Here is a 25,012-nt window from a genome sequence, read left to right as displayed (position 1 = left end):
AAGCATAGCTCTGACCATGTCACTCAGTAAACTCCGGTGGCTCCCGAATACCTCCAAGATCAAACATAAAGTCCTCTGGCATTTGAAGCTCTTCCTATCTTTCCAGTTTTCCAACATTTTATTCCCCTCTGGATCGTATTCTGCAATCCAACTACACTGGTCTCCTTGCAGTTCTTGAAAACTTATGCACTGACTGTCTCCCACGCCTGAAATGAACTCCCTCCTCACCTCTGCCTTTTAATTTCCCCGGCTTCTAAAGAACACGCACATAGCAAGCACCTATCTAATGTCAGCCGAACTCAACCAAATGCTTAAATCAAAGACCGTTCTGACCTCTACTTCAGCTGTAAGATGACCCCGCCCTCAACCTCCCCACGTGGCAAAAGTGGGCGGGGAACGTAGAGGAAGCGTGCTCCAGAGAGCCTAAGGGGCCGATTGGTGCCTATGCCAAGAAGAATCCAAGATGGCAGCGGGGGAAGTCGTTACTACTGGTTAGCACTTTATCCATCATGAAGAGAAAAGGAAAATGTCACCCTAGCTTAATGAACTTGGGCTAATATTAAAGTATTTTTAATGGAAGTCTTGAAATTTAGGGGCAGAAGCAACAAGAGGATCGGCATATGGAATGAAGACCTCCCCCTGCTGCGCGGGGCGTGATTAAACGCCTCTTCCGGCCCCTTGCCCCGGGCTAGAAGCAGTAGAGAGCGCTCCGCGAAGAGAGGCTTCTCGGAGGGAGCGCGAGGCATTCTGGGAACGGAGGTCCTCCGCCACCATCTTGCTTTCTCTGATCCCTGTCAGTACGGGGTCACGAGTGAATCGGAGCCATGAAGCTGCTCACGGGCGCCGGATCCCTCTCGGTGAGTGCAGCCGCCTTGGCGGAGGGCGTGATGGGCTTCCAGGGGAGGGGGCCTGGTGGGGTCGCCTGGCCGAGGGCCCCTCGCGCCGCTTCCCAGTTCTCCGCTTGTCCTTCAGCTGAACTCTGCGGAAGGAGCAGGGGGCCGGGGCCGGGGAGGCTGGGGGGAGTACGGCGATGCCCCCGGGGGGCCGAGCAGAGCCCCGGGCCTCTCCTTCCTGAAGGGCCGAGGGGAGGCTAATGAAGGTCACGTCTGTGATCCCTGGCTGTGACCCCGCGCGGGGGGCGGACCCCCACCCTCCGCTTGAACCCCTGACGGTGAAAGCCGGGACGTTGATTAAATACGCTCTTCGAGGATGGAGGGTGAGCCATGGAAAAAAACTTGCCCTTCCCGCTCCGGGGGCCGCAGCTCGGCCTTCGGTGACCCCACCCCCAGCCCACCCTTCAGCTCCCATGTGGGGACCAGGTAAACAGCTCGTCTAGCCTCCAGTTCCACAAGTAGAGGATATAGACTTGAGTTTTTGACTCACTGGATCCAGGGCCTCAGATTTTCGTGGCGATTGTTAAATGGCATAATAATGTGAGATCAGTTTTTCTTAAGGTCCAGATTTTATTTAGAGACGGTAATAATAGATCAGGACGTGTAGTGTCTCTGGCAGTTAAGTGCTTTGTAAACCACAAAGCACTATAAAAAAATGTGAGTTGTTATTTCATTCCATAGAAGTTTATTTTTATAGCCAACCCCAGTGATCAGAGGAATAAAGTGGCTTCCATTTGAGGAGAAAGTAGAACTTTTGGTCCAAGGATTGATTATAATTATGAATAGGTATGAAATGGAGGGTGTGTTGAGGCGATAGGGGAAGGGGCGCAGGGGTTAAAAGGTAGCTACTGCAAAGTATGACCACTGGAAAGCCTTGCATCATCAGCATACCTTTAAGGCCCCTTCTAAGATAGGATTCCCTAGTTGCCCGGAAAACCATTTAAAAGCTGCTGCTAAAAATATTAGATAAAAGTTCCTTGTTGACCTCAACTTCAAAGGCTCTATTAATTCCTCTCTCTGAATGCAAATTTCTTTTGCTCCATGCATATCACCTTCCCACTCCTTCAAATCTATTAATGTCCCCTCAGCCTTGAATGTTGGCGCTCTTCTATGTTTTCCCAGTCCATCATCCCTCTTTTGACATCCTTTGCCTCTTCTACCCAACCTGGACCCCTAGTTAACTTACTTTAATGATATTTTCACTAAGAACCTAGCATCCCTGGAACCCTTGACTGTACTTTCCTTCTCTATCTGAACGGAATTTCTATCATATCCTTTCCCAGAAGGAATTGTTGAGGATTGCTGGTGGTAAAAGTAATAAAACCATACAGATTGTTTCTACTACAAATCAGTGCTATTTAATTGACTTGTCAGAGTAGAAAGAGCACTGGACTGGCAGTCAGAATACCTGATTTCCTATTCAGGTTCTACCATTAACTGGTTTAGGCCTGAGCCTTGGTTTGGCCATCTGTAAAATGAGAGGACTGGACAAGATAATCTTTAAGGTTCTTTCCATGTAAAATATTTAATAGGAATTTATCTTACATTTGTGGATATACAAGGATATTAGGTGATAATCCTTTTACTCACCTTTTATTCTCTAATGCAGAGGTATCAAACTGTGGCCAACCAAATGAAAAATGTAATTGGGAAATGTTTAGCAAAAATAAAAATGCAATATTGTGTAGGTAATGTTAATTTGTGGTTTTCTAAGTCAGTATACTGACCATATGGATCCTTTTCTGTTTTGAGTTTTACACCACTGCTGTAATGTATTCTCCAGATGAGTGCAATGTAAAAAAAAAAAACCTTTTCCCATTTTCCTTAAGTTCACTTCACTTTCATGTGATGACCTTTTTTTGGTAGCTGGACATAGTCACATTTTAGAACCAAAGAGATCTTAGACATCATCTATGTCTGTGCTGTCATATTCTAAATAAGGAAATAGAGATTGAGAGAGGTTGAAGAGACTTGTCCAAAGTCAAAGAGGAAATTAGTGACTGAACCAGTCTGACTCAAGCCAATAATAACACCTTCCTCTTGGGGTTAGCATGAGGATCAAATGAGATTGATGTGTATAAAATGCTTTCTAAACCTTAAAGCACTAGAAAGAACTAGTACTATTATTCCTACTATATTGTGGTGCTTCATCTTGAGTTATGAAATACTATTTATATCTTTAGTTCTTAGAATATATATTGACTAATGTGAATGAATGAAAGAGGCATCTTATTTAGTTGTACCAAGCACTGTTCTAAGCACTAGGGATATAAATACAAAAGTAAGACAGTCCCTGCTCTCAGTCAGCTCACGTTTGTATGGGGAAAACTGCATTTCAGCTACAAGTCTTGAATGGCAAGGTGTCATTGTCCTTGTTGCAAAGCAAATGGTTAATTCCTCTCCTCCAAGGTGGTTTTCACTGATAAAATCCTATCAATTTCTGATATTGAACTGTTTGATGATGCCAAAGACTTTGGTGGCGAGAACTTTCTTTTCTGGGTCTTCAGTATCTGTGGCTGTAGCACCTACAGGTGAAGTTGCCAGAATTCATCTCCTAAGGAGTTACTTCCCAGGATGGTGGTGGTGGATACTGGGCTGGAAGCACTATTATTTCCAAGAGTCTTGGGCTATCTCTATCAAGGCACTAGAGAAAAGGGTGATGGTGGTGGTGGTGGTAGTTTGACTTACTTGATAATGACTTTAAGGACATGCCCTGAGTTTTCTAGCTTTGTGATTTAGTGTTGAGTTGGTTTGCTTGGCTAAGCCATAGAGTGATTTTTGTGGTCTGACACCCATATGAGTTCCCACGTGTAACCATTTGTAATTTTGGTTTAATATCTTTATAAATCATAGTACCCTTGGATACAACCTAGGTCTTATGATTTTGTAGAAAGCACTATTCATGTCAGGAATATTTTTCATTGTTTGTGTTTAGAGACGATTTTATTCCCTCAAAGTTGCCCCAAGAATTAAAGCCTCTGCTGCAAAAGCTCCTGTACAACTTCATCCTGAGGAACTTGAGGTGAGTCTAACCAAATCTCTCAGATGTTGGTTAAAAAAAAATTCTTTCATTATTTAGTTATAAGAAGACATAAATAACATCTCTGCTTTGTTTTGACTATAGCTAACAAAGTTACCAAATGGCTTAGTGATTGCCTCTGTGGAAAACTATGCTCCAGCTTCAAGAATTGGTTTGTTCATTAAAGCTGGTAGTAGATATGAAGATTCTACTAATTTTGGAGCCTCCCATCTACTCCGTCTTGCATCCAATTTGGTAAAGATCTTTCCTTAATACGTTTGACTTTTTTTTCAGTCATATTTATTAAATCACGTGAATATTTGCAAACAGATGCATATCTTCTAGTTCTGTTTTCTTGGCATAATTTATTTTATTTTTATAGCATACTAATGTAACTATTCGTGGATAAAAATAAACTTTAAATTTGAAATAGTGGTAGCAGCTATTAAAAGCACAATATATTTTTATATTAAAATTGGTAAGATGCATTAAGATTTTAAGTATAGTTGAATTTTTACACTTAAAAACAAAAAATTAAACAGCAAATTTTAAACTGAAGCAAACCATTTAAGCATATTGACGCATTTTCAAAAAATCTAGTCCTGAAAGAGACAATATATCTAACCTTAAAAAAAAAATTCTCAATTAATTTTCTGTATGGTATAGGAAATTTGATGATCTTTTATTAAGCGTTAAGATAAAATATGTCCTTGATGAAAACAATACTAGATACAGTCTGATGTCTGAATGTGACAAAACCAGAGAAATACATGAAAATGCTTCTTGAAATACCATATTTCACTTCATAATTTTTGCACCCTGTTTCTTCAGTCCAACAATTGGTTTATAAGCTTTCATCATGGTAATTGTCGCATGTTATAATTTTGTTCCTCACTCCACTTAAAAGGTAAACAGAGCAGCAGTGTATTCACCAGTGGCATATGGTTGTGCATTTATCTCTCATGCATTGTGAGCCTAGCATTGTCAGTATATTTCCAAAAGCCAACTTATGTGGTTGTTAGCAGGCGGCAGGCAAAGCTACCATGAGTAAGTCGCATGATATGGTAAGACTGTACCTTCCTTCACTAGCTAAAGTTCATCTGCCGGGTGACACAGGTTGGTAATAAATAATTTTTAAGTAATACTGGCACCAATTTTTTTTAAAGCTTCACATAATGGTTGCACCCTATGAAAAAAATTTGGCATTAAATCTGTGATGATTATGTGGTGAAATACAGTATGTCAGCCTGAATATATGATTAAAGAAAAATAAAATAAAGCATTGCATTTAAAAGTACGGTCAGATTTTTTATCACTATATCACTAAAATGATGTGTGTGTGTGTGTGTGTGTGTGTGTGTGTGTGTAGTGTGTATATATATAATGTATATATATTATATATATAATATGTGGCATATGTTATATATAGTATATATATTAGTAAGGTAGCTTTTATCTTCAAGGTAAGATTCTTCAACATAGTTTGAATATTATCTTTGTTGGAATGTCTTACTCATGTAATCTTGTTAACAATTTAACTATTGTTGAAATACTGGGTTGTTTTTTTTCCCCTTCTTCTGTAATGCTCCCTAATAAATGCTCTTTCTTGAATTCTTTGACCAGATAAACTAAAAATAATCCTTCCTTTAAGATTTGGCTTGTTTGAAGAAGAGAAACTGGCATATGCCTTGGACACTATTTGATTCCTTTCCTCAAACCCAGTAACTTCTTTAGCAGCTCCCATCAATACATTAAGAAAAGCTTATTGTGTGCTTCTGTTCTATGGCGTCCTAATAGTTTAGATAATTTTTGCTTGATTAAAACTAAAGAAAATATATTTTAGAGCCTTTCATCTTTGAAGTCATTGATTTGAATCAAATTACGACCACTTGATGTCTTTTCAGAGAGAGTACCAGCTCAGATTTTTCAGGCAGATACAAAACAGATCAGCACAGTTTGTTAAATCATTTTTCCCTTATTGGACAAGTATATTTCTAACATTCATAAAGTTTCATTTTAGTTTCTGAGCTTGATAACAGCCTTAATTGTATTTTGATTTGGATATTTGTTGCCAATCTAGTATCACTTTTGGTAAATTTGGTATTTCAAAATTACTGACAAAGAAGACTTTTTTTTTTTTTTTGTAAAGACTACCAAAGGAGCTTCTTCTTTTAAGATAACCCGAGGGACTGAAGCTGTTGGTGGTAAATTAAGGTATGTCAAATAAAACACATGGTTATCCATTGAAGATAAATAATGTTGGTTCTACAAGGTGGTCATATTATAGGGAAAATAACTTATTTTACTAATTCAAATCATTGACCTTAATGTATTTCTTGTTTAGTGTGACTAGTACAAGGGAAAGCATGGCTTATATTGCCGAATGCCTCCGGGATGATGTGTAAGTATAAGTTTATTTTGTCTATGTCTAATTCTTGCCCTTTTTGCAAGCAAGCATATTACCATTGGCTTTATTTTAGTATTATTGTCCCCAAATTTGCCTCGATGTCTTTCACAGTGATATTCTAATGGAGTTCCTGCTCAATGTCACCACAGCACCAGAATTTCGACGCTGGGAAGTAGCAGATCTTCAGTCACAATTAAAGATTGATAAAGCAGTTGCTTTTCAAAACCCCCAGACTGGTAAAAAAAAAAAAAAAAAAAAGCATCTTGATAAACTACATTTATGATGGTACTGTTGCAGCTTACAGATGATCTGACTGGCTAGTTAGGGCAGGCCTCTTAGGTGCCTGTATACCCAGTCAGGAGCCCAGTTTTATCTGACCTGATATGATCAGATTGGGCAACTGATTTACACTAACCAAATTCACAAGAAACTGATTAAGAAACAATACCAATTTAATATTTACAGTGGAAAAATAGAATTATCAGAGGATATTTTCTGGAGTCAGTGGGAAGCAACATGTCTACTAGAAATTAGTGGGCATTTTTTGCCAGTAGGAATATTTACTTAAAAGCCAAATTGATATTGGAAGGTTATTTGGTGAATTAAATTTCATAGGACCATACTTGTTTATGTTAGACCCACTACATGTCCCTTCATTGCCTTCTGCGTGATATTCACTTTAGAGTCTGTCCTTTAGAGACTGTCAGCTATTACTTCAGATTAATTTTTACTATCATTATTGTACTATATTAAGCACATCTCATCTCCCCAGGGCTGTACAGAAAAAGTATAAGTCATCATTCCCTGCTCTATAAACACAAACAGCTTCATGAGGAAATGAAAAAATTTCACAGTAAACTCATCGAGATTGCATTGTTCTTTTAGCAGTGAAAGATACTAGATTGTATGAAACAAACAAAAATGTATGAGACCTAAAAGTCTTGTCATTGATTGAAGTGTCTCAGGACAGTTTTTCTCATCTTAAATACCGCTGTCCTGAAATAGTTAGCATTAGGAGTCAAATCCTTACATCCGTGCTTAAGTGATTGTCCAGATTATTATTTCATGGGGAATAGTGTATATTTAAAAAAAAACTTTGAGGAGCAGCTAGGTGGCGAAGTGGGTAGAGCACCCACCCAGGAATCAGGAGGACCCGAGTTCAAATGTGGCCTCAGACATATAACACTCATTAGCTGTGTGACTCTGGGCAAGTCACTTAACCCTGACTGCCTCACCAAAAAAAAAAAAAAAAAGTAAAAAAAACTTTGAAAAACATTATAAACATTTAGATTTAGGATTACTCTTAATTGTGCTAGAATTTCACTAGTGAAATTTATAATTTTCGTTTGTTTTGTACTGCTAGTTATTGTAAAGGACTTAGACTTGTATTTCTTTTGAGCTGTATGAAGAAAAACAAAAATATGCTATTGACTTGTGTCGAGAAAGTTAGGTGATGGCATTTTAGACATATAAAGAGGGCCTTAATGATCATCTAATCCAATTCTTCATATTATAGATGAAGAAACTAGTCTAATAGGGTCATATGGCTTAGGCAAGGTCACACAGAAAGTCGCAGAACTAGGGTCAAAATCAGATCCCTTGATGCCTAGAGTGATCTTTCTAATATTGTAGTCCTGGAAGCTATGGAAGGTAGTAAAGTACATTGCCAATGTGCCAGAGGAGTTTTGTACTCTTGAGATATAAATTCCTAATGAATGTGACACATTTAAAAAAAAAAACCTGCTACTGATAGCCTCTATTTCCTTTGCCAGCAAGCAGAATTTTATATTTTGCTGACAGGCAACCATAAATTTCAAGTCCAAAAATACTTAAGCAGAGTACAACAATCAGAGGGTCACATATTTCCTCCTTTTCCTCACTTCTTTACTATCCTCACTTTAATTTGTATTTCAGTGGATGGTTTTTTTCCCTTTCTTCTTTGTAGGTGTGATTGAAAATCTGCATGCTGCAGCTTATCGGAATGCCCTTTCTAATTCCTTGTATTGTCCAGATTATAAGATTGGGAAAATTACTCCAGAAGAGGTAACTAATTTAACATTTTGTAATTAATACTGTTGCTTTGATATTAAGTATGGTATTTATCTACTATTTCTGTTTTTAGAAAATCTTTTTTTTTTCCAGTTTTTAACAAAAGCCTACTTAGAAAATCCTACGTGGACTTTTGTTCTTAAAATTATGTGCTCTAATGTCACTTCACCTGGTTAGAGGAACCTTTTGAGTTTAAATATCACAACACTGCCTTCTCTTCTCTGATGTTTCATCCTAGGCTTTTCATTTGGCAGGAGGTAGGTGGGGATTTTGCAGAATCTCAAAGTTGGGAGGGACCTTCATAGGCCATCTAGTCCAACCAATATCTTGTGAACAAAAATCTCCTTTAAAATATCTCTAACAACTGGTCATTCATAGCTTGAAAACTTATATTGAGAAACACCTATTGCCAGGTCTAGTGATTGGTACATGTCTGTAGTCCTTGCTGCCAAGGAGACTGAGTCTCATAGATTGCTTTTACTTAGGTGATCTGAACTGCAGTAGAGCTAAAGATGCTTAGATGTCTGCACCAAATCCAGCACCAATATGGAAGGAGAGGGTAGCCTCGAGATAGATGAACTGACCCACGTCAAAGCTTCTACCTTAATAATTAGTGGGATCATGCCTTGTGAGTAGCTACTCCTAAGCTAGCTCATTTCACATTTGGATAATTCATGATTTAGGAAGTCTGAGTTATTGATGGGAAGGAGGTAAAAGTGATGGTCCAAGTAGAAGCATCATAGTATGAAGTGATCTGGGAAATGGCATGTAAGCTGAAGTCTTAGCAATATAAACCAAAAGCTGAGGGCAGAATTCAGGTTATCAGTGGGAAGAAGATGGAAGTGATATCAGTTTCCATGTCATACTAGATGATCCAAAAGATTCCTTCTAACTCTAAAAGTCAGTTCTGCTGTAACTCAACATATGTATTCCTATGCATGGTAAAAGATGAGGGTTGAATTTGTGGATACAGACCAACCCACTTCCTCCTGCTTCATCAAAAGACATACTATAAATATGGCACTTAGACACATTTGAGATGTTAAATGTGGTGGGTGTGAACACATAAAAGTTCACATATATGAAAGAATAGCAAAACACAATTTTGCAAAGAATATTTGCAAAGTGCTAGCATGGTACTGTCCTGTCATGTAGTGGGCATTGTGTAAATGCTTATTCCCTTTCTTTGCCTTTTGTAGGATAACACACCATGACCCGAGGTGTAGTGGCTGGTAGATTTTTGAAGTTTATGCATTTTGTGTATTCCCCTGAGGCTTGGTTCATCTGGGTGCAGTTTTCTAGGTTGACTGTTTCCTCACGAACAAAATCAAGCATAAGCAAACTCAAAACTTGCATATTCAAAGCAAGTGTTAAAGCAGAACTATACAGTTTTTGTTTATATTAACGTCAAAATAACTTAATTAAAGTGTTTTCATTTCTTCAGCTTCATTACTATATACAGAACAATTTTACAAGTGCAAGGATGGCTCTGGTTGGACTTGGTAAGTTTTGATATAGCTGTCTTTAATTGCCTATCAGTTAATATAAACCATAGTCTGAATACAGTGTGGGATCTGATTTGAATAATGGGTTACAGGTAAATGGGAGACCTTTAGTCAGTGGCTTCAAATACCGTGATTACCTTTTGTTTAATTTCTAATGACATTTTTAAGTCAGAATCTGATATTTAACTTTATAAATAGCCTGTTTGAATTTTCACTTTATAAGCTTCAGTTTTGACTCGTATCTATTACTGTAGGTATAAACCATATTGTTCTGAAGCAAGTTGCCGAGCAGTTTCTAAACATGAGAGGTGGGCTTGGCATGTCTGGTTCAAAGGCTCACTACCGTGGAGGTAGGTATTTTTGGTTAGGTTTGGTTTTATCAGAGGACATAAAATTGGTTTCTTCTAATTCATGTGCAGGCAGTGTAATATAATGGAAAACATGCTGAACTTAGAGTCAGGAGAACCTTGTTCTTGAATCTTATCTCTAGTATTTATTAGTTTTTTTGAATATGGGGTAAGTCACCTCTCGGAGCTCTTCCGTTCGCTGTTACTATTTTCATGGAGGACATGAAGGGAATGATTTACTTTACTATCAACAGCTATATGACTTTGGATAAATTGGTTCAATTATCTGGATCTCAGTTGCTTTGTAAAATGAACAGGTTGGACAAAATTATCCCCTCCTCAATCAGTAAATGTTTATTAAGTGCCTCCTATGTACCAGGCACTGTGCTAAGTGCTGGGGAAACAGAAAGAGGTAAAAGACAGTATCTGCCCCCAGTGAGTTTACAGTCTAATGGGGGAAACAACATGTAAAAAAGAATATACAAAGCAAGCTATATACAGAATAAATAGGACATAATAAAAAAGAGAAAAGGCACTACAATGAAGAGAGGTTGGAGAAGACGTCCTATAGAAAGTGAGATCTTAGTCGGGACTTTAAAAAGAAGCTAGGAAGGTCAGTACTCGGAGTGGAAGAGGGAGAACATTCTGGGTAGGGAGGACAGCCAGGGAAAATGACCATAATTGAAGGAGTGTCTTGTTGGTAGAACAACCAGGAGGTCAGTATCACTGGATCTAAGTGTGAGTGTCAAGGGAATAAGGTCAACGAGTGGAAGGTAGGAGAGGGCTAGGTTATGAAGGGCTTTGAATGCCAAACAGAAGATTTGTTACTTTCTGCTGGAGGCAATAGGGAGCCCCTGGAACTTACTGATGGTGATGGGGAGGGGTGACATGATCAGATCTGCAGTTTAGGAGAATCACTTGAGTGGCTGAATGGAGGATAGATTAGAGTGGGGAGATACTAGAAGCAAGTGGACCCTCCAGCAGGCTATTGCCATAGTCCAGGTGTGAGGTGATGAGAGCCTACACTACAGTGGTGGCTGTCAGAGGAGAGAAGGAGGTGTATTTGAGAGATGTTCCAAAAGTGAAATTGACAGGTCTTGGCAAGAGCTTGGATTGGGGTGGAGGTGGGGGGAACAGGGTGAGGAATCCAGCATAACTCCTAGGTTGCAAGCCTAAGGGACTAAGAAAATAGTATTGTTCTCCAAAGGGGAATAAAGGTTTAGGGAGATCAATAATAAATTCTGTTTTGGCATATTGACTTTAAGATATTTATTGGTCATCCTGTTCGAGGTGTTTAAAAAGCATTTGGAGATGTGAGTTAGGAAGTCCGCAGAGTTTCAGACAGGAAAGGTAGACTTGAGAGTCATCAGCATGGAGATGGTAAATTAAATGATAGCTGATGAGATGACCAAGTAGTGTAAGAGAGAAGAGGCCCCAGGACAGAAGTTAAAGACTGATCTGGAGGATGATTCAACAAAGTAAACAGAGAAGTAACTGTCAGATAGGTAGGATGAGAACTGCGAGAGAGTGGTGTCCCAAAAACCTAGCGAAAAAATATCCAAAAGGAATTATTGGCAGTGTCAAAGGCTATATACAAGTCAAGAAGAATGAGGATTGAGAAAAGGCCATTGGATTTGGCACTAAGGGATCATTAGTAACTTTGCAAAGAGCAGTTTTCTTAGAATGATAAGGTCAGGAGCCATACTGAAAGGGGTTAAAAAGAGAGTGAGAGGAGAGGAAGTGGAGGAACTTATCAGAGATGGCCTCTTCAAGGAATTTAGCTACAGAAAACATATAGGATGATAGTTATCAGGGATGGAAGAATCAAGTGGGGGATTTTTCAGAATAGAGGAGACATGGGCGTGTTTGTAGGCAGTAGGAAATGAGTCAGTAGGCAGAGAGAGACTGAAAATAAGTGGAATGACCGGGGTAGGGGTATGGCGGGGGCGGCGCGCCAATCTCTGGGAGGAGATGGAATGGGATCACTTGAACAAGTAGAGGGATTAAGCCTTGCCAAGAAGTAAGGCCATCAAAAAAAAAAAAAAGAGCCACTTCATGTGATACAGGGATGAAGGAGGAGAGAGTGGCATAAGGCACCTGAGTGGTAGGAGATGAAAAAGAGGAGGGAGTCTCTGTGATTCCACTATTGCCTTTTTTTTTTTTTTTTAAACAAACTTAGTCTTTAAAATAAGACCTATAATATCTTCAGGTCGATACTTGGGAGTAATGAGTGGATTAGCTAGTTTGGAAGGGAAGAATTTGTCCCTATGTTGTCTCTTCAGTGGTCCATGTTGAGGTATAATTGAACAGTACTGCAGGATGATGTAAGGGAGAAAAGGACCAATTAATTATCTTAGTTATCACTTCTTTTTTGTGTGTACCATTACTTTTATGAAGGTGAAGTTGACTTAAGGGCAAAACTTGGATTTAATGAGAAATTTAAAACAAAAACAAAATCTGATTAACCTTTTGCTTTCCCTCCCACCCCAGGTGAAATTCGAGAGCAGAATGGTGATAGTCTTGTCCATGCTGCCATTGTAGCCGAGGGGGCTACCTCAGGAAGTGCAGAGGCAAATGCATTTAGTGTCCTTCAGCATGTCCTTGGTGCAGGGCCTCATGTTAAGAGGGGCAGCAATGCCAGCAGCCAGCTGCATCAGGCTGTAGCCAAGGGAACAAACCAACCATTTGATGTTAGTATAAACATTTATTGCCTTTATTTTATTTTCAAAGATTTAGTATTAAAATATAGTTCTGAGAAAAGGCTTGAAAAATTATTAAGATTTAAGACATCTTAGGGAATCTTTTTAGAAACTGAAGAAATAACCATGCTTAATTTGACATACCTCTCTCCTTTCCCATCTCTCTGATGTAAAATCTATTTCAGATACTCTAATGCAAAAGAAAAAAAGAATACTTAGAACTGTCAGAAATTCAGACTGAATGCTCAACATTCATTTCTTAGATTTTTCTTCCCCCTTGGGCTAATTTTTTTTTTAACTTAAAGGTTTAGGACCCCTTTATCCAGCTAGTCCTTTGTCTGACTTAGGTTTCTTTCTGTATTTCCTTGTTTCCACTTCTAACTCTCTCACCACTTCTCATCTAGTGCATGCTATTCTAGCTCTCTGATTCTGGGGTGAAATGAGAATGGCACATCATTGACATAATTAGAAGTTCATTATTTTTACTTCTTTAACACAGTTCCATTTTTTGGCAAAGATCAAAGTGCTGAAATGACCTAGAGCCAAGAAGTCAAAAGACATCTTTCTCCTGAAAAGAAAATGCAATTCCCTTTTTGATTATAAAGAGCCATTGTACCTTTGAAAGATAATCATTCACTCCTTTCCTTAGAGCTCTTTTTAGGCCCACTCTGTGTAATATAAAGTATAAATAACAGTATAATATAAAGTATAAGTAACAGTAAAAGAACATTATTATTCTTGTTGACTTAGCAAATCTTTGGTTAGTTGATACTCTGATGGTACTTAATTGTAAGTGTTTTACTTTATTTCTCAATCCCATAGAACCAGGAAGTAAAGCTATTCTTCTTAATACATACTTCATTGAGGGTTTTCTTTTTTGCACCATAGTCTTCCTACTATTTCTTTCATCTTTCCTATGCCCATTGACTCTAGTGAGTGTTAATAATAGCCTTTTCTTAGGTCAAAATGAATGTTTCTTACTAAACATCAGTTCAATAGTTCTGATTCAGTATTTGACCAATTGGTTATGTAGATGTTGAGACAAATGCTGCATTGAGCTGTCTGCATGTTTATATAAGTTTTATATGAGAAAGTGCTTAAGGATTTGTGATAAAGAAGTTTCATTTATGGAAGCTTTAACTGTATGCTTGGAATAATGCAGTAAGACCCTATTTATCTGAGTATCAGATTTCAGACCACTTCAAACAATTAGAGCACTTAAAAGTAATCAAAAGATGCCTCTGAGGAACAAAAAAGCTTTCACAAATTTTGTGCATTCTAATTTATTGGGGGCTTAAAGCCTCCCTCAGGCCATCATCTAGACAATTTTGCATAAAGGTAGTACATAAGAATCTGAGAAAGTAACAGCCATCAACCTAGGAAATAGACTTAAAGAACAACATTCTGGAGCCGCTTTCCATAGGCCCCTAAAATCTCAGGAATATATCTAGTATATTCCTGTATAGTATGTGTATTATGTTAATTTATATTCACATTGAGATAGTCATCAAGGGAAGAGTAAAGCATTTTATATAAGAAACTCAATAAAGTCCTCCAGTGCCTTAGTTCTTACCTGTTACTGGGAAGAGCATAAGCTCTGAGTGTTCTTGCCACTAGAATAGCTTTGAGTATGAATGAGTACAGATTATAAGTCTGTTGCATGAAGCCCAGCCTAGTTAAGTTCACTGAGATAACTAGGTTGGCTAAAGGATATTAATTTTAGGGGGGCTACAACAGTTTGAAAACATCTACCAAAAATAGTAAAGGAATTACAATTGGTGAGTCTTGTAAAAAGTGCAAGTATCCTTATAAGTACTGAAGTAATACACTTAAGAAAACTGGGAAGTTTTAATAATAATAATAATACCTATTAGAAAGATTTCCATCAAAAAGTTATAGGAAAAGTAAACCACATAGAACCTAAAAGGAATGATGACAGTTCACCAAGGAAAAACAGGAAAGGAAGTAGTTTTCACAGCTATGGATGGGGAGAGATTTTGACCAAATGAGGAATATGAAGGCTCACGAAAGATAGTGAACAATTTTTAACATTAAATTTAAAAGATTTTGAACAAATAAAATCATTGCAGTTAGAACTAGAGGGAGGGAGACTGAATTTTGAAAAAAAATTTCAACAAATTTCTCTGATAAAGATCAGATGTCCAAGATACATAGGGTGGTCTCAAAAATTTTGTATAGTGAAGACCACTCAATATAGTGTGTGTGTGTGTGTGTGTGTATGTATGTGTATGTGTGTGTGTGTATGTTGTGGATGCATATATGTGTCTTTCTGTGTGTATGTATGTAAACAAGAACAAATTTTCCAATAGAGAAATGGTGCAAGGATATGCATAGACTGTTCTTAAAGGAAAAATGGTAATCTATCAACAACCATATTTTCTTCAAATGACTAATAGAAATTAAAACCACTCTAGAGTTTCACTTCACACCCATTACACTGGGAAAGATGACAGAAAAGGAAATAACAGTTCTTGGGAGGTTGTAGAAGCACAGGCACACTCATGCTGTTGGTGAAACTCTGAAGTTATCCAACAATTCTTGAAAGCCATCTGAAACAATGTTGCAAAATCTAATGAATCTAACAATTCTAAATGCCCTGTGACCTGCTAGACTTATATCCCGAAGAAATCAATGAAGAAAAGACCCAAACATACAAAAATATTTATGGTATCACTTTTTGTTTAGCAAAAAACTGGAAACAAAGTGGTTGCCTATCAACTGGGGCATGGCTGAACAAATTATGGTATGTGAATTGATGGAATATTATTTTGTCATAAGAAATAATGAGAAAGGAAAAAATTCAGAGAAACTTAGAAGGCTTTATATGAATTGTTGGAGAAAGAAGTGAGCAGAATCAGAACAGTTTATATGAAGACTACATCAATGTGAAAGACTTAAGAACCAGTGCAATGACCAGTCATGACTACCGAAAACTGATGTTGAAATATGTTTCCCACCTCTTTTTAGAGAGTTAGTGCAGAATGAGACAGCAATGTGTGGATTTGTCCTCATATTTGTTACAGACAAGGACTTTTAGTCTTTGTTAGGGAAGAAGAACGGAGAGGGATAGTAATATTAAAATAGAGTAGGAAAAGATGGTTAATGAATGAATCACTTTTTTAAAAAAGTAAGAAGAAAGTTTAGAAGGGAACAGACACAGTGTTAGGACTACAATGTGAAGTTAAAAATATCTTTTAAAAAAGAGGGGGGAATTGTATTATCTCATTAAGTGGGATAATGAAGTATTTTGCTTAGAAAGGAAGACACTAGTCTTTGGCCATCCTTAGGAAGTATATCTCTTCCCCATATCTTGTTTTGACTTTTATTACTGTATTTAATAAAGCTGAATTGTTTTTCAGGTTTCAGCCTTTAATGCAAATTATTCTGATTCTGGACTCTTTGGAATTTATACTATATCTCAGGCTGCAGTTGCTGAGGATGTAAGTTTTAAACCCCTCTCCCCCCCTGAAATTTTTTTTATTAAAATATAAAATGTTTGAATACTGTAATTAATCACATATTTGAAGTTTGCATATTTATAAATGTTTATTATAATAATAGCTGCTGGCATTTATATAGCACTTTAAGGTTTGCAAAGCACTTTACATACATTCATTTGATGCTCACCCTGTGAGGTAGGTGCTAATGTTATCATTTTAAGGAGGAGAAAACAACTGAGAGAAGTTAAAAGATTTTCCCAGGATCACACAGGTAGTGATTTTGAGGCAGGATTTTAACTCAAATCTTCCAGCATTCTATCCACTTCCCCACCTAACTGCCTAAATATAAGTTTTTTTGAAAGGCAAAAAACAGGGAGGGCTAATAGCTCCCTTGGCCATTTTTGGTCATCCATGTAAGTAATTGATAAAAATGTCAAAAGGTATAATACGCTGTGGTACATTATGAGATCTCCTTCCAGGTGGATACTTAAAAGATCAATTTAGAGGGTAGAGAAAAAGATAACAACCTGCTGTAATAAACCTGCCAACTGTTATCTTTCAAACCACATTGCACCACATTGCACCACCTTGCCAATACGAGAATGTCAGATGCCTTGCTGAAATCAAAACAGATTATATTTTATAAAATTCCCCTGATCTGCCATCCTAGTAACTCTATAAAAATGAAATCAGCAAAAACTGAATTTCTTATTATTTATGCAAAATTAGATTCAAGGTCTGAGAAGCTGGTATTTTCAGTGTCAGTGCAGAATATCTTTTATACATCTTCAATTCAAACATTTCTAACGATGGAGCTCACAGTCCCACAAGATGGTCCATTTCATTTTTTGACAGCCTTCTTTATTAGAAAGCTCTTTATACTGAGCTAAAATCCACCTTGGTATAACTTCCACCACTTCTTTTTTTTGATGCTTTAAAAAGTCGTGATAGTATGTATCTAATCTGTCTTCCACATGACACCTTGAAAGCAATTACTGTATCCCGGGATTTTTTTCCTATAAATTGAATATCTCTAGTTGCTTCAACCATTCTCCTTGTCATAGTTTCAAAACCCTTCACTGTCCTCATCCCTTTTTACCTATATGTACTTTAGTTTATCAATGGCTTACCTCAAAATTCGGTGTTCAGAACTTAACATAGTATTAAAGATGCGATCCAGTTAAGACAAAGTGTGTCCCTTGCTCTGAACCATTTAATAGTCTATTCTTTGTGTGTGTATGTCTTAAGAATTTAGAACAGGTTATTAAATAGAAGGTTTGCAATAATTTGAAAAAGGAAGCAGCCAGTAGTGAGTCATTAAAGATTTTCAAGCAAGGGAAAGACTTGAACAGATATGTTTAAGAAAGGCAGCTGTATATATGCAACTGGTAATCCTCCTATATGGAGGAAGTGTGATAATTGCCAGGAGAAATAGTGAAAATTCCCCTTTGGGGAACACCCACATAAGAAAGCTAGGAAGCTAGTGAAGAGCCATTGGAGACATAAAAGGAACAGTTAAATACAGAAGGAAAATCAGGAGCATTATGGTACCCCTGAAGCCAAGAGAAGAGAGAATATCCCAACAAGAGGTGGTGGCCATGTAAAGAGATCAAGAGGATGAGTATAGCCACTAAATTTGGCAATGAGGAAATCACAGGTAACCTTTTTAGAGTGGGGAAAGGAGAGAGAAACAAGCATTTATTAACTGTGCTTATATGTGCCAGATACTTTGCTAAGCACTTTATAAATATTATCTCATTTGATCCTCACAACCCTAGGAGGGTGCTATTATTACCATTTTACAGTTAAGGAAATTGATGCAGCTGGAAGTTGTGACTTGCCCAGGGTCACACAGCTAGTAGTATATCTATGGCCAGATTTAAACTCAGGTCTTCCTGATTCTAGGCTCAGTGCTTTATCCACTGTACCACCCTAGCCCTAGAGTGGTAGGGATAGGATAACTAGTTGCATTGAGGTTGAAAAGAAAGTTGATAATGAAAAAAAAGGCATGAGCAGAACCCATGAGTGATTTAGATGAAATGTCCAAGGAAAGTATTGTACTTCTACCTCCTCTTTTAAACCCTGAAGTAAGCTAAAGCCCCCAACTCCATGCCTTGAGCTTCACCTTGGCCCTTCTGGTTTTCTACAGCTAAAAAGTATGAGATGAAAGGCAGCTGAAAGCTATAGGAGTCTAAAAACCTCCAGCCCAAGACAAAAAGACCTCAACTCAAAAAATCCTATTTTTTCAGTTCTAATTTTACAGTCTCTTCATTTCTTTACCCAAATAATGGAAAGCTCATGTTCTCTACCCAGTCTTCTCTTACCTCTATGTTGGCTTTTCCATTAGCACTTCTCATTCTATGCTAAGCCCCTTACACTTTCTGCCATTGTGTGTCCTTAATGTTTTCTAAGGATTTTCCGTGAAGGGAGGAAGGGGGTCAGTGTATTACAATAGGAAGATTATAGAATGGTTTAGTAGGAAGTTTGGTTTGGTTGTTTTTTGAAGGAGATTTGGAGCTTATCAGTGTAAATTTCCATAATATCATCCTCTAAACAGCTCTCTACAACCAAATTTGACCAAAGTTATATTGTCATCTGGAAGTCCAGTACAGTTGAGCTTTGACAAAAAATGGAGAAAATGGCACTGAAAGTTACTGATTAAATTTACTTTTCTCTCTAGGTTATCAGGGCTGCTTACAACCAGGTAAAAGCAGTTGCTCATGGTAACCTTCCTGAACCAGATGTCATAGCAGCTAAGTAAGTATAAAATATGTATGTGTGTGTGTGTGTGTTATGCTTTTGCTCTTTAGGTGAGGAAAAATCAGTTCAGCTGAACAAAGTCTAATATTTTGCCATTCATAGGAAATTAGAAATGCTACCTTGATTCAGGTTAGCACTGACCTCAGTGCAGAGTTTTAAATTTCAGGCACACAATTTTAAATCTTCCCTCCTCTTTTTTCTGCATGTAAAATGTTTTGTTGTTCTTTAAAGGGGTTCAGAAGTTTGTTTGGAATCCAGCTGCATACCTTTTAATCTGACATTTCTCTCAGCTTCACCTAGCAATACCTCCATTAAATTAGAAAGAAAACCTTTTTTAATTTCACAGGAAAAAATCCAGTTTTGAGAATACAGCTTTACTTTTTGTGTAAATTGACTTTATACTAAAGACTTAAGAAATCCACATTCCAAAAACCCACTTTACTATACAGTACTGTGTACTCTATTGGTCCACTTTTGCCCCTGGCTTAGCGTTCTCCCCTAACACCCCACAAAAAATAAAAAAATCCTCCAAATGAAAGCGGAAGAACCCTCACCACCACTGGCTCCAGAGCTTGGCTTGAGACCTCCAGTTGGGAGAGAAGACACCTTTATCCAGCTCCACCCGCCTGCCCTTGTGTCTTCCATCCTTAGATACCACATGATTGTCCCCAGGCCCCAAGTTTCCCTGTCCATGTCTATGTCCAGCCATACATACATGCCTTCCTCCTGCTCTTGCTTCTCTGTCCCAGTCCCCCACATGTCCTTGAACTGTGTGCTCCCTTCACAGGCATGTGAATTGATATTACCTTCTATCTACCTTCTCTCCCCCTTCCCCCATTTCCTGGCTCCCTGTTTCCCACATCTGTGGGCAAATTTGCATTATGTAAAAATTGATTTATGTAGAGGTCTGCAATAGTAAAGCAAGAACTGTCTATAGTTAACATCTTTAGTCTGTGATTCAAAATTATCCTTATATATACCCTTCTCGTTAGACACATCTTCTTGGCTGCAAGGTCCTCCAGATTGGCCATTTACTATGAGCAGTTTTTGAGCTCAGACACTCATCAGCTTTTTCAAAGAAGTTTTCTGACACCTTCCCCTTTATTCCCAATATCATTCTCATATTTGTAGGTTAACATACTTACTGTTTGAAAGTGACCCATTCCTAGGAACCAAATTGAGATTAATATTCCTAATTTACAGGAATTTAGTTACTGCTTTGAGAGACCTAACATCTTTTTTTCATCAGTTTTGTTAATAGAAGTTTGAGGAATTAGGGTAGATTTTAGATAAAAAATTTAAGAAGTGTGTATGATCTTAGGATTCAAAGTTTCAGTGCTAGATAGAATCAATTAATATTTATTAAGCACTGCAACTACAAATGTGAAAAGACAGTCCTTGCCAGCAGGGAGCTTACAATGTAACCCTGAGGCCATTTAGTTCAACTCTTGCCTCTCAGTAGCGTTAATTACCTTTTAACCATTTAACACTTATGTTAATAACTTAATGACAGTTGGGTATATTGTGTTATTAGAATCTAGGAAATCACCATATAACTTAATCATTCATACCTCATTGGTGTCAAAACTGTTACACTGAACAGTCCCTTGAATTTGTGCAACACACTTTATTAAATGACCCAAGAGCTGATTCACTACACCTTTACACAGTTGCATTGTCAATGAAACAAACTATCAGTAAACTGAAGCATTTGACCTTTAAAGAAATAAATTTAGGTTTTAAATGCTGTTTACTTTTTTTTAAAAATATTTTAGTGTTGTACAAGTTTACAGCAGAACACAAAACACTCAGTTACCAGTTTTGAAAAATGGTTGTTTTTTTTTAATGTACCATGTCATGTTTAGTCTTCCCATAGCAAGCAAAAAAAAAAAGTGTAATCATTGCAGAGAAAAAGAATTACATAATCTCTTAGTAAAAGATCTTAATTTGAGAGGCCCTGAGGAAGGACATATTTTTCAACTGCATCTTAGATGCCCCCACACACACACAACCCCCGAGTCTTTACCTCTTTATTTCCTATGGCTTTATTATATTAACTGGTACACTCAATCACATTCTGTGCTCTGGCTCTCAGTCAAACATATATCCAGCATACAGTTCCAGCAACAACCAAAAAAAAGTAAAATTTTCTGAACCAAATAATTTTTTTTATTTCATTATTAGTGTACTGTGAATTGTAAATATAGCAATTATAGAGGCTTTTTGATTTAAAAAATTTGTTTAAAAAACAATTCCTTTCCCCTCAAAAAAAACCACATTGGGGACCTTCTGTTAGAACAAAGAATCACAAAATCTCAGGGACCTCCATCTATATCCACCCATACCTGAAATAGAATCCTCTTTACAACCTACTTGACAAGCAGTTTATCTAGCTTTTGCTTGAAAACTTCCATTGAAGGGGAACCCATAAGAAAATAGCATAACTAAATAAGGTTTTTTCTGCAGTTCCAGAGTTTTAAGTGGGTCCAGGCAAGTATTACAGAATAGTTTTTATGGAATACAATTAAATTTAATAGCTATTACTACTAGATTTTGTGTACAGTAGTTTTGAAAACTAATAGTAATAAATACTAGGTAAATTAAGAAAATAGACTAGAAAACTATGGTCATTTAAGATTTTGAAGGCATTGTGCATACAACTATATGAGTACTTTCCAACTAACTTTGTTATTTAGAAGAATAAACCTTAATGTTTATGTGTTGAAAATCTATTACTTAAATTCTTCATAATAAACACTTTCTTGCCTAGAAACAAACTAAAAGCTGGGTACCTGATGTTAATCGAGTCTTCAGAGGGATTTCTGGATGAAATTGGGTCCCAGGCCCTGGCATCTGGTTCATATGTCACACCATCATCTGTTCTTCAAACAATTGACTCTGTGGCTACTGCTGATGTCATAACAGTACGTAAAATAAACCACTTCATAATGTTGGAATGTAATTATTTCTATACTTGAGCTTTCCTGATTTTATACACAAGTATGATTTACCTTTTTCACCTATATAAAAAAGGAACAACTGTTTTTAAGGGTTCCTTTTGGTGGGTGGGTGGGTGCGTGCATGTGTATAAAATCCAGACCTGAATGATTTTAAAATCCTGAACACATTAGCATGCTCACAGATACTTTTGTGCATGACTCAAAGTTAGGGATTAGTTTTACGTTTGTACATTGCATTAAAAATGTACAAGAAAAAAGCTGTGATCATTTCATCTATTGTCTCCGACATGTGTCTCAGCTCCTACCTGTTTGTCAAGAGAAAGCAACACCCCCAGGTGGTGTCACCATGCTTCTTCCTCAAAAACCAGCTTTACTTTAAGAATTTCTTTGCAATACAAGAGTAGGCCTGTACCTATAGATTTATACTTACCCTAAAATACCAAATTGCCTTGCTTCTAGAATTTTTCATGTGGCATTTAAATGTTTGTCCATTTTAATGGTACTTAATGAAATAAAAGATAAAAAGTGTCTTATAACCTGATAAAATTTTGACAGACACACACACACACCCCCCCCTCAAGTAGAGGGGTAGCTAGATGGCACACAGGATTGAGTGCTGGGCCTGAATTCAGGAAGACCCAAGTTCAAATCTAGCCTCAGATACTTGCTAACTGTGCTCACTTACCCTATGTGTGACACCCTGAGCAAGTCATCTTACCTCTGTTTGCCTTACTTTCCATAATGGTAAAATGGGGATAATAATAGCATCTACCTCCTAGAGTTGTGAGGATAAAAGTGAAATAATCTTTGCAAAGCACACTGCCTGGCACTAGTAGACACTGTATAAATATTAGCTATTTTCCAAATCCTTAAAGCAGCAGGTACCTAAGATTGTTGCAGAGAAAGTCCTAATCTGCATTGAAGCTCTCTACACTAATTACATTACATTTCCACTCTTTAAAAAACAAAATGTGTTTTAAGTAGTGATGTATGTTTTATTATTTCTGTCAACTTTTCAGGCAGCAAAGAAATTTGTTTCTGGCAAGAAGTCAATGGCAGCAAGTGGAAATCTGGCCAATACCCCATTCCTTGATGAATTAGAAAAATGAAGCACCTACAATGGAAGAAAACAAAAAACTTTCTCAACACAAACTGGCAGAATAGCCCTTGGTGAAAGATCAGAATTTATTAACACTATTCCATCTTTTTATTTATGAATTGAAAAATGGCAAAACAGAAATGCAGATAAATTGCACCTGGTCTAATGTAAAGCCAATAAAACATTTTATTTAAAATGCTTTTGCTAATTCTTTTCCTGAATTTTTCTTAGTCTGTTAAGTGTTTGAATACCTACTTCATTGTATGCTAGGGGAGGGGTAGGAAGGGATATTTATTTTTTGCTTGAGTAAAAATGCACAATAAATTTGCATAAAGGTCACTCGGATTTCAGACTATCAGGCACTGTTTATAAAAACAAGTAGATCAGTTAAACAGATTATTAGATAAGCAAAAAACAGGAATAAAAATAGCAGCCCCCTTGTTCAGTGAACCCATGAGTATAAATTACTGTTTAAAGGACTCCCTTATTATATTTATTATACAAGGACTGTCAAGAAAACTAGAAAGCAATATGAAAGGAATTAGATTTAGTCCAACATTTTACTTCTTTCCTTAATATAAAAGGTTACACCATTAAAAAAGTTAGAAGATAACTAATTCAAGTATCTTTAATTGCAAACCATAAATTATCATAAGAAAATAAGACTCCAGATTACTAAGTATAAGAAAAGTACATATTAAATAATTGTTTCTCCTCGCACCATACAGACTGGCAAAGGTGGAAAGAGTGAAGATAAAATGGTACAATCTGATAACTTGGTGGAGCTGTGAAGTAGCTCAGTCATTGTGACTTTCAATTTGGAATTAATTTCAATTTGGAAAACTCCCCAGAGCCAATGATCACAGAAACAAAGGTTTTTTGTAGTACCAAAGAACTCGAAACAAAGCTGGTGTTGGAAGAATGGCTGAAAAATTATGGAATCTAATTGTGCAGTAAAAAATAACAAATGAAAAAATCAGAAACCAGAGATGTATATGAAAAAGCAGAAGAAAACAATATATAGCTGAACTTTTAAGTTACTAAAATATCAATGAAACTTCCAGAAAAGAGATAAACAAAATTTCCCTCACTCTCCACCACCATGGCAAGGAGATAAAGGATTACTTGGCTCAGAACATTGAATCACTGTTTTTTCTTTCTCAAAAGAAATGAGGATGGGGGAAATAACTGATTTAAAAAAATACATTTTTGAAAAAAGATTATTAGAAATTTGGTAGAGCTAACTGGATACAGTCAATTCAATATTTCAGAATTGTTAGATAACTTTTAAATAATTCATAGAGGTAGTAGTTACCATTTAGGTAAAATTAAATAACTGGATTTCTCCATGGTAGGTACATTTAAGAAAGACTGCATAAATTGAATGTAAATCAAAGTCTTGTTTTCTAAACAATTAAGGTTACAGCTCATTTTCAGTTTTCCTCTCACAAGGTCTCTTCTCTCTGAAGGAGTAAAACATAAACCAACACTTAATACAGTAGATCACACAACCTAAGAGAACCCTTTTGAAAGTAATAACTTTCTAAGTAAATGATCATCCTAGAATTTATCTGTTTTATATATCAAAGTGTGGGGTAATTATATTCTGTATACATTGACCTGAGCCAAAGTCTATTCCTTTTACCTTAAGAGGTTGAAGATCAATGTTTTGACATCCTCATAGTTCATTCTGCCACTAAAATCCCATAGCATTATATTCATATGCACTGATTCATTCTCTCAAGGACAGGATCAAAGTATTCTGGATTGTGTTGCTCTTTTGAGAATGGAAGTTGCAGAGCTAGTTATAATT

At 37.0% G+C, this 25,012-nt stretch overlaps 1 protein-coding gene across 1 annotated transcript; it reads left to right on the top strand.

The window, feature by feature from the left end:
- The first annotated feature begins 470 nt into the window (after nucleotides 1-470).
- On the top strand, nucleotides 471-23,402 carry LOC114052323 (cytochrome b-c1 complex subunit 2, mitochondrial-like). The gene is made up of 14 exons (XM_027874874.1): nucleotides 471-857; nucleotides 3,829-3,915; nucleotides 4,018-4,167; nucleotides 6,062-6,126; nucleotides 6,257-6,313; nucleotides 6,431-6,555; nucleotides 8,265-8,362; nucleotides 9,813-9,870; nucleotides 10,128-10,223; nucleotides 12,711-12,910; nucleotides 16,300-16,380; nucleotides 19,061-19,137; nucleotides 21,911-22,064; nucleotides 23,120-23,402. The coding sequence occupies exons 1-14, from the start codon at nucleotides 825-827 to the stop codon at nucleotides 23,207-23,209; spliced, it is 1,371 nt and encodes a 456-aa protein (XP_027730675.1). The 5' UTR covers nucleotides 471-824; the 3' UTR covers nucleotides 23,210-23,402.
- Nucleotides 23,403-25,012: the final 1,610 nt, after the last annotated feature.

This window comes from Vombatus ursinus, unplaced genomic scaffold (genome assembly GCF_900497805.2).
Source record: "Vombatus ursinus unplaced genomic scaffold, bare-nosed wombat genome assembly UNPS02014807.1, whole genome shotgun sequence".
Taxonomy (NCBI): Eukaryota; Metazoa; Chordata; class Mammalia; order Diprotodontia; family Vombatidae; genus Vombatus; species Vombatus ursinus.
Note: the sequence above shows the minus strand (reverse complement) of the source record. Positions and strands in the feature narration are given on the sequence as shown.

What these genes read in the sequence shown, in the direction of transcription:
- LOC114052323 (XM_027874874.1), top strand. Translation starts at nt 825, where the DNA reads ATGAAGCTGCTCACGGGCGCCGGATCCCTCTCG. An exon ending in GCTGTTGGTGGTAAATTAAG is followed by an intron (nt 6,127 to 6,256) that starts GTATGTCAAATA and finishes TTTCTTGTTTAG; the next exon opens with TGTGACTAGTACAAGGGAAA. An exon ending in CCAGATGTCATAGCAGCTAA is followed by an intron (nt 19,138 to 21,910) that starts GTAAGTATAAAA and finishes TTTCTTGCCTAG; the next exon opens with AAACAAACTAAAAGCTGGGT.